We start from the raw sequence: 12,475 nt of genomic DNA, 5'->3' as shown, positions 1-12,475 counted from the left end.
CCACCATAATCAATCGGAGGATGCATTGTCTGCTGAGCTTTTAGCCCTACTCGAGGCATACTTTTAATGGCACCTGCTCCCCGGTGGACCCCCCTCGAGTTGTGTCCGCACACTGATAAGCTGGCACGTTTGTGCCGCTGACATGACGGTCATGCATGCCTGACCAGCCACTCGTCCGGGGAGGGGAGAAGTTTCGAAGTGGCGCGCAAGAGCTGGACTGAGCAGAGCAGAGCGGATCGGATCGGATCGTAACGAAACGAAACGAAACGATCGACCAAATAACTGTCCTCGCATTTGTGAGACATATCGTTGATATGGCCAGCAGAGGAGAGAGTAAATCGGGAGGAGGAGTGCGGATCGGGTGCGGCAATCAGGCTGGCGTAGCGTGTAAGCGTCGCGGGTTGTCCAACAGTCAGCCGGGTTGGTATGGCTTATCGCTGGTAGGGAGAAGGTGGAAATATTGTTATATTATTTCACGATTGTGCCAACTGTTGGTGGTGCTGCTGCTGCTGCTGCTGCTTCTATGGACTCCGTCAATAACAGTCGTCCCCTGTCCGGCACATCGAAAAGGGAAAAGGGATTTGTCTGTGTTAAAATAAAGGTTTATTGCTTGAAGCTCAGCTCCAAGTGAAGCATAATTAAAGTTCAGATCTGAAATTAATACCACTACAATGGGAAGCATTGCGAATGCAGTTGTCGTGGGCCATTTCTGTGGTTTTTGCTACGATTTTAAGCGCACCGTCATACACTTATATGGAGAACGGGCACGCGGCTTGAAACTCGTAGAAAACTGAACTGAAGAAACTGAACGTCATTCGTGGTTTGGCCATTACACCGATTACTTCTGCACCCAAGATTATATGCCTAGAATGCGTTGAACAAATTCAGGGACTCTATAATATGTTGGATTCACCTCCCGGAGTGTTGGAACAGCCTGAACTCCCACAAATGGACGTCGAAGATGCAGCCGCCGATGGGGTTGCCGTTGGGACCGCCGATGGGGTTGCCGTTGGGACCGCCGATGGGGTTGCCGTTGGGACCGCCGATGGGTCCGCCGATGGGTCCGCCGATGTGTTCGCCGATGGACTCGCCGATTGGTCCGCCGATGTGTTCGCCGATGGGTCCTCCGATGTGTTCGCCGAAGATAATTAACATCACACTGACTGAATCTCCATGTGATTGGAAAGAGTCCCAACTGTGGGTAAGTCGAAGGGTTTAACTGCGAATTTGAACGCCGCTAATGATCTGTTTTGTCTTTTGCAGAAGTCTAGGCTTATTCCACACCCTCCTGGCTCCTTCGCTTAAGCTCACAGCAAATCTTTAATGTGTCGAATCAAATTCGAATACTAACAAAACGTGAATGGGAAGAAATGCAAATATCATACAGTCCATACATAAACAAATACAAAAGCCATAAAATGTGCCATCTTAAATCAGAAACATGTGATGGCAGCATGCAAATGTTGAGCCATAGAATAACATTGCGTACATCCATGAGAAGAAATATTAAATTATTAAAGTAAATATTAAATGAAGGTGACCCCACTAGAATGATGTTAAAATCAACCTTACAGAATGACCCACAATGTTCGCACACAAATTAAACAGATAATTGTATGTTTCAAATCAATAGAACTCCTCCAAACAATCATATTAAATAAACCTCTTTATATTTCCCCTCAACTTGCATACTTGTCTTTCCCTAATGATCTTTCCAAGAGGCGTGGATAATTCAAAGATGGGTCTCCGCCAAAGCAAGCGTTGAAGATCTACTTAATGGGCGATGACAATACATCTTGAGAATTTCGAAGTGGCGCGCAAGAGCTGGACTGAGCAGAGCAGAGCGGATCGGATCGGATCGTAACGAAACGAAAAGAAACGATCGACCAAATAACTGTCCTCGCATTTGTGAGACATATCGTTGATATGGCCAGCAGAGGAGAGAGTAAATCGGGAGGAGGAGTGCGGATCGGGTGCGGCAATCAGGCTGGCGTAGCGTGTAAGCGTCGCGGGTTGTCCAACAGTCAGCCGGGTTGGTATGGCTTATCGCTGGTAGGGAGAAGGTGGAAATATTGTTATATTATTTCACGATTGTGCCAACTGTTGGTGGTGCTAGTTCTGGTGCTGCTGCTGCTGCTGCTGCTTCTATGGACTCCGTCAATAACAGTCGTCCCCTGTCCGGCACAGTGTGCGCCTAATCTAGATCATTGAATCGTATTGAAATGTACTCACCGGCCATATACGGGCGGAGTAATCAACATCCTGTCCGATTCGCGATACGCGATACGCCCTCCGGGCTATATGCAAATCATTAATCGACGATTACGGCCTGTACTTGGGTTTTGGATTGCTATTGCTGCTCTACGTACCCCCAGCCATTATTCTTATCCAAGCAGTCAAGCAGCGATTGGTTTATGGCCAGACTACTCGCACTCGAAATCAAACTGGGGCCAGGGGACTGAGAGTGGGGGACTGTTGGCTGAAAATCGCCATGCCAGTGGGTTATGGGCACCAATTATGTACTTCTGGTAATTTGCTTTGCCACTGCTGCCGCCTTTGGAGTGGCTCTATGGGCCTAAAGACACTCATGCACACACACACAATATTCTATGGAAAATCAGAGACACTGTCTATCCGTCTTCCTGAGATTTATTTATCTATTTACGAGTTTTACTTATAATTGCAGCATTGAGTGCGCCGTGGTGGCGTTTTCATTATTTTTGTATTTGTGGAATGATTTCTTAGTACCATAGTACCATGTTTAGCCATGTTGTGGCAACAAATGTTCAATCCTTTTGCAATCCAGAATTGTCCTACCAATTAAATCGTAATCCGAGTAGTCAGATGCGAAAACACGTTTTCTAGCTTTTTGTTACTTTTGTGTTTTCAGTTTAAATTTCAAACTGCCACTGCAGTACACATGCTTACAAAACACAGCTGATTCGTATGCCTGTGTTAGTTACATACGTTCCACGCACAAACGAAATATAAAAGTACAACGGTGGATCATATCTGCTGCAGTGCTGCTTCCAGCTCAGCTGACGCATATGTGTATTTCTTTTCCCATAAGGCCTTCTCTGTCCTTGTAGAGAGTTAGTTAGCATAAAGTCTTAAGTCATCTCGCCAGGATGCAAATTATAGAAAAATAAATTCAAATACATTTATTTCCTACATTGTTCATGTGTTCTCATGACGCATTGGGCGTCACTTGATTTTGTGCAAAAAGTACAATCCATGGCTTTAGGCTTATGTATATCGATAGCTGATATATCAATAATGAATTCCGCTCAATACTTCATGGAAGAAATTTAATATGACTACCAACGCAGAGTGCAATTTAATACTGCTGCGGTGGACGGATATGAATTGTAAGGGCGTATATTTAAGAAAAAAGCAAACAACAAAAACGATCAGCTGTTCGTGGTATTATCGATAGTAGCTGAGCCGACTGTATTTATGACGTAACGATGGTACGGTATGGATCGGACGCGTTCACCAAGACTCAAACCCCGATCGATGGATCGCTGCTCAAGATGTCCCATAATATTTTATGTTTTGACTATTGATTCAACTATTTCTCATTTCGTTAACCAATTTCTGAGCACAAAGAGATCAAAATGCAAAATCAGGTTGGCAGTCCCTCATTAAATATTAACAGGCTGGCAGCGCCATTCAAACGTCAATTTCATTTCTGCAACAAAACGTGTGCGAAAAGGGATTTGTCTGTGTTAAAATAAAGTTTTATTGCTTGAAGCTCAGCTCCAAGTGAAGCATAATTAAAGTTCAGATCTGAAATTAATACCACTACAATGGGAAGCATTGCGAATGCAGTTGTCGTGGGCCATTTCTGTAGTTTTTGCTACGATTTTAAGCGCACCGTCATACACTTATATGGAGAACGGGCACGCGGCTTGAAACTCGTAGAGAAACTGAACGTCATTCGTGGTTTGGCCATTACACCGATTACTTCTGCACCCAAGATTATATGCCTAGAATGCGTTGAACAAATTCAGGGACTCTATAATATGTTGGATTCACCTCCCGGAGTGTTGGGACAGCCTGAACTCCCACAAATGGACGTCGAAGATGCAGCCGCCGATGGGGTTGCCGTTGGGACCGCCGATGGGGTTGCCGTTGGGACCGCCGATGGGGTTGCCGTTGGGGCCGCCGATGGGTTTGCCGTTGGGACCGCCGATGGGTTCGCCGATGGGTCCGCCGATGTGTTCGCCGATGGACTCGCCGATTGGTCCGCCGATGTGTTCGCCGATGGGTCCTCCGATGTGTTCGCCGAAGATAATTAACATCACACTGACTGAATCTCCATGTGATTGGAAAGAGTCCCAACTGTGGGTAAGTCGAAGTCGGTTTAACTGCGAATTTGAACGCAGCTAATGATCCGTTTTGTCTTTTGCAGAAGTCTAAGCTTATTCCACACCCTCCTGGCTCCTTCGCTTACGCTCACAGCAAATCTTTAATGTGTCGAATCAAATTCGAATACTAACAAAACGTGAATGGGAAGAAATGCAAATATCATACAGTCCATATATAAACAAATACAAAAGCCATAAAATGTGCCATCTTAAATCAGAAACATGTGATGGCAGCATGCAAATGTTGAGCCATAGAATAACATTGCGTACATCCATGAGAAGAAATATTAAATTATTAAAGTAAATAGCCCAGTAAGTTCATCCGCATTGTGAAATGAAGGTGACCCCACTAGAATGATGTTAAAATCAACCTTACAGAATGACCCACAATGTTCGCACACAAATTAAACAGATAATTGTATGTTTCAAATCAATAGAACTCCTCCAAACAATCATATTAAATAAACCTCTTTATATTTCCCCTCAACTTACATACTTATCTTTCCCTAATGATCTTTCCATGAGGCGTGGATAATTCAAAGATGGGTCTCCGCCAAAGCAAGCGTTGAAGATCTACTTAATGGGCGATGACAATACATCTTGAGAATTGATTTTCAGAATCGGTTCCATGTCTAGCACGGGCAGCATTCTGGTGCCCAACCCGAACTGTAATAAATGTCCCTGCGCTTTGTTGTTCCCATGAAACAATGGCAGCATCAACCGCCGTGCCAAGTTCGCTTTTCGATAGTAGTCCCATAGTTTTGTTCGTGGCCAAAGCCAAAGTCAGCCGAAGCAACATATTCCGCTATGGTTACGTTGAGTTGCCTGTTCCGAGCTTAGGGAGCTTGTGTGTCCCAGTGGTGGTGCCTCCTTCCACAAAAAAGTCGCAAACGCAATTCTAATTAGCCAATGCCGGGCAATAAACCGCCGGAAAGAAAGTGCCCAGTGGGGCGTCTGTCTGGGGATGGCTGAAGATTGGCTGAATGATGGGTGGTTGAGGCCGTTCCCCCTTTTGTGGGCTCGCTGGCAAATCAAATCAAATTAAGTTGAAACTTGATGGCGCATTTTACAGTTCTGGGCGCGTGTGTGAGGAGTGCGAGACTGCCGCGAGATGGGAGATGGCAAATGGGAAATGGGTGAGGTGGGTGTTCGTTGCGGGAACATTTTTAATAATGTTGTTGCTCATTTCGCGCGCCATCGTCATTATCTGCAAGTAATTTCTCATTTTCATAGTCAATTAAGTCAATCACACGCCCTTTTAGCCACCGCAAGCGTTGGCCCGCCGCCCTCGAGGGGCTGCCGCCGCCCTCGAGGGGCTGCCGCCGCCACTGTGGCATTGGAAACGTTTGGAGAAAAGCCACCAACCACCCTGCCAGGCACAATTAACACGTTGTCGTTGTTTGATTCTCTTGCTACGTCCTATTGTTGCTGCTCTGGGCTGGTGGTGTGTTTCCGTTGTTGTTGCCCTGCCTAGAAATGAGACTGTGCCGCCCACCCGTTGCTCTATGTTGAATACCCTCGCAAAAAAGGGCATGACCGAATATTAGCGGAACAACGAATCGGCTGAGATATCAGGTGAAAGCTGCACAGAGATAATTATTGTAGGTTGTAAGTATTCGATGCAACCCTCTTTCGGGTTGAAAGAGGAGACAAAGTCTGGGCCTGTAGTCGTTGTTGTTGGAGTGAAGCAAAGCGACGACCAAAAGTTACGGTGCCTTGCGAAGCAGCGTGCGAAGCAAAACGAAAAACAGAACTGTAGCAAAAACAAAAACACACGACGCCCAAGAGATGAGCTGCTCTCATTCGTGCTTAGTTTACAGTTACCGCTCCGCAGAGCACATCATTTCATTTTTTGCTATTGCTTTTGCACTTTGCTTTTGCTCACGACAAAACTAAAAGCAGAGCAGAGAACGGTGAATTTACTTGCTTTACTTTGCTAAGCGCTAGAAAGAGATGGCAGTCTTTGATTGTTTTGTTGTTTCTTGCATACGGACAAACGGTGGGTGCGCGAACGAGAAGAAGTAGACACAAAGTAAAGGCTAAATTCGAGACTGAAGTTGAACTCAAGTCGTAGCTAAGGTAAGAGCACCAACTACGTCTTTCTGTAGTGTATTTTCATCGGCGGCCAGGATGCCAGGCGACCTTCGGGCTTTTCTGTTTATTTGTAATGCAATTCGGCAGCGCGTTTATTGCTCAATTTCCATCGACGACGGCGACGACGACGACGACTACGCGCTAAGAATCGCAGGAATAGGAATTACGTATTCATATGGCCTCATAGGGCTCATCGATGGTTGGTTGGATGGGAATGGGCGACGACGGGTGATGTGATGGTTGATGGACGATGACTTGCACAGTGAACCCCCTTGCCCACAGCACCCACTCCAGCGGCACCACCCACCAAACCGAACAGCAACCATAGAATCATCCCCGTGGCAAGGGTATGTGTGGGATGGGGCAATAACTGTAACAATTTCAAGCACTAAAACGACACGTGGCAGCTGCTTTTAAAATTGAATTTCCTGCATGTAATCTTGTACAGAGTCAATTGTTTTTGTGTGGGTGTGTGTGTGTGGGCCCATCCCACAACCTAGATCCCACTCCTCCTCCCGCTTTGCCGTGTTGTTGCACGTGCAGCTTGGCTGAATTTCTATGCCATGGGTGTGTGTGTGTGTGTGTCTGTGTGGTGTTTGTGTGCGCTTTGGCCACACTTTCTTATTTATGAAGATGCGGCCAATATGTTGACGGTTCATCCGTTGACCCACAGCCAAGGGGCTACGTCTACACGGGGTTGGACGTTTACACTTTGGGTGTGAATGAGAGCGGCCTTTTGCCATTCACAGATTGACTTTCTAATGGGCTGTGAAGAATGGCCTGTGGTGGGTTGCGGGCAGAGTGCGGGAGTGGACACGGATATGATGGGCTAACAAGGATAAGCTGGTCTTTGCGGGCACATAAATGGTTAATTATTTAATCGATGCAGAGCGATGAATCAGGTATGAGGTAATGTTTCAGAATGGGACTTGCTTACTCCTCTTCGCAGTGGACTCCGACGAGTTCCCACAGAGTCAGATCCAATTAACATGACAAATAAAGCAAGAATGGGTTCCCCCTGGAATCTCAATTGAAGTCGAAACCCCTAATGGACGCGGACAGATGAAGGCAAACAGAAGTTGCGTGCGGAGTGTTCTGTGGAACGTGTTGCCATTAAAAACATCAATTTAAATATTGCATTACATAATGATTTGCATAAAAGGCGCTCGGCACACACACACACACACACACACCCCTGCACAAATCACAGACAAAAACAATAAAGGGGGAAAAGTCAGCCCCCCCAACCCCATTAAACCAATCAAAAATTTGCACTTTCACATGACCCCGCGCGCGGCCGTCGCTGTTGCTGTCGCTGTCCCTGGTGGTTGCTGTGGTGTCGATCGACTAATTTGAATATGAGCACCAGCCGGGGTGCCATTCTGTGTGCCGTGCTTCCCACGATATCGATATCGATACGTGGCAGTGGGACGGAGTAAACCATTAGCAGGAGCAGACAATAGAGCCAGTCGCGAAGAGTCACCTGTGCGGCGATGGCGGTGGTGGTGGTGGGGAATCCCCCTTTCGATGGTCAAATTCCCTGCAGCACTTGGCAGCACCTTTCACCTTTTTCGATTGCCTTTTATTGCATTATTATTGTTAAATAAACAAAACAAAAGCTACAAACATTTACCCCCCCCCCGATCGAGGCCGTGTAGGAGCACTGGAATAAAGAGAAATCAATCAATGGAAAGGCTTCGCCCGGTGGCAGCAGCAATTAGCTGGGCCACCCTGCGCCAGATCACCCCGAACGGAAGTCCTTAAAAGGGTTTGCCTTGGAGTGTGTCCTGTCCGCCTGTCCACATGTGTGTGTGCCGCCTAATTGCGCGCGGGAGTGGCCCGGAGTCCACCAAAAGGGGTTCGTCGCGTAATTCGAGTAGACACGCTCCAACAGAGCCGCCTCGAGTGGCCCCTGGAGAGGCTGTGGTAGGCCCAAAGAGGGCGAGGCCCTACGCCTAAGCCGACAGGCACCTGTCACCAGATGCCGCGAGGGAAGCGCTTCACGGGGTTGGTTTTATGTGTAATGGAAAAAACATTCATTTAATTAACGCATAAAATCTGTAAGAATATTTAAATGTATTTATTTATTATTGCATTCAGATTTTACGTCGACTTGCTTACATCTATCTACTTTGACTCCAAGTTAAGTCCACAAAAAACTTCCCTTCTTCTGGCACACTGAAAGTGGCATCAAGAAAGAACTTCCGCACACACAATACCAACAAAAAGAACCATACACAATAGCCAGAAGAACCTTGGAGAAGGAGCCAACGAAGTGGTCAGCACATTCACCATTCATAAATCAGAGCCCAGAGCGCAGAGAACACTCTCTGATGGGGGTCGGGTGGCAGCAGCACAACAGAAGCCGGACAATTGACGTCAACAGTAAGTAACAATGATGTCAACTTGTAATTGAATTGATTGACAATATTTTATGTGGAACTAGAGCACGGAGGACCGTGGCAGAGTGGAGCAGCCAGCCAGTGACATCCGGCCCTGGACTGGACCCTTAATGACAAAATTTGTTTAGATTAGCATTAATAGATGGTCGGCAGTGATGGTGGATGGTGGCTACGGCAGGGACTGTGCCGCTGTGTGTGAGTGGGCCATAAAAAACGATAAGAAGATTCAATAAAAATACTTTAAGCGGAAGAACAAGCTTGAATGGCGATAAAAAAGAAGCAAAGAAAACAGGGGAAAACACACACCGAAGATGCGAACGATGAAGAAGGGTCACGGCACGAGCTCCGCCCAGGCGATTTTTGCAAAGGGGCAAGAACAGGACATGGGCAATATGTTGCAGGACACTCAGCCACCCACCCTCTGTGTGCTGGAGCAATGCGCTTTTTAGCTAATGAAATCGTTTGCTAAATGAAACGTGAACAGTCAAATCAAATGAATCTTGGCAGCGCAGGCAAGCCCAGGCAGCCGGGTGGCCGCGCTGCCGGGCAGCGGAAGCGGAAATGTGTCGCCGTTCAGTGGCAGACAAGAAAGTAGAAGCACCACCAATGGGTGGGGGTTACGGCGAAGAGTCATTACAAAATACAAAAATAAAAAACTTTAAAATCACATCTCGAGACTCTCGAGCGGCTGCGGTTACAGAATCCAATTGAAATCCACTTGAAAAGCAAACAAAGTTTGCTCTGAAATGTATATTCGAGTTTTGGATCTGGGATTCGGATTTGGTTTTGATGTGCGGCTAACTGTGTGTGCGCTTCCGCTTCCGCTTCAGTGGTGGAAGCGGGGAGCTGCGGGGCAGCGCGGGAGTAGAGCTGGGCTGTGGTCTGCTGTGGCTCGGCTTGGCTTGGCGATTAATTTGTTGATTTATTCGCAACGGAAGGGTTGCTTAATTCGTGCTGACGGCCTTTTTATTTATTTACGGGAATTCCTGGCCCATTCCACGACCCAACTCGACTCGACTCCTAGCAAAACAAAAGTCTCGCCGGGCCTCGCCGCTTCGGACAGGTTGGATCCGGGTGTTCCCCGTACAAGCTGGAGCTGCAGTTGGGAAAAGGTAAGCTGCGGCCTCATCTTCAGGTTTTTACCATACTTCTTACAAAGAACATGCCTAGAAGTTGCATATGGATAACAAATCGTTTGAATGATATTTTCAAACATTTCAAAAGTAAATCCTGGATGATACCATTAAACGGCGGTTTTTAGATTAAGATTTCGATTTAAATTTAATAAAAAAGCGCCCAAAATGGTAGGGAAAAATCTCTATAAATAAAGAAATAACTTCAAGCATCAATCCTCAATGATCTTCAGCTCCAGCCATGTTGCCACAGCTCTAACTGCATCTTCCCATCCATGCACCCATAAATATATGTATGCCTCAGGGTATCAGCTTAGTCGGTCAATTGTGCTGCCAGTGATGCCTCCTTCTGCTTCAGACACCCAGAAGAGAATTATTTCTAACGGGCCAAAAACTTTATCGTGGATCCTTTCATTTGGATACATTTTTTCCTCCCTCCCTCTCTTTGCCTTTGCCTGCCTTTTGGTTTCTTGTTGCTGTTGCTTTTTGCATATGCACAAAAGTTGTTGTCGGTGGACTCAGCAGCCAATTACTGCACCGAGCAGAGAGGGGGAGAGAGAGAGAGACAGACATAAATATTCCCAGTCAGGACAGGCAGAGTCCTTCGTCCTCCGTCCTCCGTCCTCCGTTCTCCGTCCGTGGTCCTTTTGGGTCTCGCTAGATTTGTATACTTGTTGTCTGGTTATCAACTCGCTTCCGGAACTTAATGGCCTGAATCCTTTTGCTGCCTTGATTTGACTTTCCGTGCACCACAGACACAATCGGGCTTCAGCCTGGGTGCATTGGCCTGTAAGAGCCGCTGCCGCTGCCGTTGCCGTTGGCTAACCCTTGGAATAGTCCAATGAAGTCATCGGGCAAGGCGAGTCCATAAGCAAATTAGCTACAACTTTGGCTGGAAGATTGAGAGCCGCAACTGGGAAACTCTTTTCGAATATTTATCCTGAAAATATATCGAAATTCGGGCCCAAATCTGCACCTCATTTTGCAGCATCCCACAGTGGGCGATAATTATTCTCGTGCCCTCGCTGGATCGTTTGTCTTCTCATACAAAGTATATCATTTTCGGCCAGTTGAGTTATGGCGTTTTACGAGCCAAAGCGAACGGCCAAGCCCGAGCCCAAGAAGGATGAACGCTGCCTGCGCGATGGGCAAAGTCCATCCATAACAATCTTGCGCCGCGAAACCCCAGGCGGGGGTGTCCCTTTGTTTGAGCTGACTTCAGTTTTGCTTTGTTTTTAATGCGCTTTTGATGAAGCCATCATGTCACATTACATCAAACAAACCAAACAAACCAAACAGAGCCAAACAGCAACGGAACACAACCCACGGACTGACTGACTGTAATGGCACGGAACAAAAGGGCGAAAATAAAATCAAATATATCCGACCAGGCAAACAACACACAGATTGAGGTCCTGCGTACGTTCTGGGCTTGTCCTGAGCGCAAGGGTGAGGGCGAGGGTGAGGGTGCGGGTGTTAAGGCAACAACACGGTCCCAGGACGAGCCCAAGGCAGCCCGGATTTTGGGCCATTTAGCCGCAGCAGCTCGAAAATCTCATAAACACTTTGCTCGGCGCACAAATTGAAATCTGGTTAGCAGGGGGGCAGGGGCAGGGGCTGGTTAGCAGAAGGAACGTGGGGGGGTGGTGTGCAGCGGTGTGGGTTTGCTGTAAGCAAACATTGACACGCCATTCAGGGGGAAATCAAAGGACAAAAGGGAGGGGCAGGAGGTGGCCTGGGGGTGGCTTCGTGTGGGCAAGGAAAACATTTAGCCTTGATGCGCATTAGCCGCAGCAACACATTCAGAGCCGCGCGCAACTGATGGACTGACCAACGCCATGGCCAAAAGGATTTCATTCACATTTTTCTCTCGGGGATCTCATAGCTATAGCCACTGCCGAGAGAGAGAGAGAGCAAAGATCAAATAGGTGAACAACAATTCGAATTTCCATGCACAAATAATCCTCCTCTGTGGCACTTTCCACACAATATTGAGTCAAGTGTCTGTGCTCGGCAATTGGCTGGGCAGCAGCAGTAAAAAAATTGAATTGAATTGCATTCAATCCGAGCATAATTTATGGACCCCTTTGGTCAACGACTTGTTCCTGCAAGTTGTTCCAGAACTGGGACTGGAGTTCAACAGGAACTGAGGAGCTCTGAGGATGCGACGACAGTGACAGGCACTCCATTTAGTCTTTTGTGTCCATTGTGACTCTCTGCGAGTTCCACTGGTTGTCCATTTTTCCATTTTTTAGTGTGTACTCGCACTTCCCCTCAAGAAGAACAAACTCAATGAATGGCCCTGCCCGGGGCCCTGTGGCAATGTGTCATGCTTGTTGATTTGTAAGGATCCCCCTCCCCCCGCTGGAATTGTATTGACCGGAAAATCATAAAGCTCTTTGTCCCACACGAAAAAAGAGCGCGACACAGAGAGGAAATCGTATCGAAGAAGCAGTCGCGTCATGGCTGGACATCA

General features: G+C 47.1%; 1 protein-coding gene across 1 annotated transcript; it reads left to right on the top strand.

Moving 5' to 3' along the window:
* Positions 1 to 812: 812 nt before the first annotated feature.
* On the top strand, positions 813 to 1,405 carry LOC117898901 (homeobox protein ESX1-like). The gene is made up of 2 exons (XM_034808586.1): positions 813 to 1,201; positions 1,264 to 1,405. Exons 1-2 carry the CDS (start codon positions 962 to 964, stop codon positions 1,303 to 1,305), a joined length of 282 nt encoding a protein of 93 aa, XP_034664477.1. The 5' UTR covers positions 813 to 961; the 3' UTR covers positions 1,306 to 1,405.
* The last annotated feature ends 11,070 nt before the right edge of the window (positions 1,406 to 12,475 follow it).

This window comes from Drosophila subobscura, chromosome A (genome assembly GCF_008121235.1).
Source record: "Drosophila subobscura isolate 14011-0131.10 chromosome A, UCBerk_Dsub_1.0, whole genome shotgun sequence".
In the NCBI taxonomy this organism is placed as follows: domain Eukaryota; kingdom Metazoa; phylum Arthropoda; class Insecta; order Diptera; family Drosophilidae; genus Drosophila; species Drosophila subobscura.
Note: the sequence above shows the minus strand (reverse complement) of the source record. Positions and strands in the feature narration are given on the sequence as shown.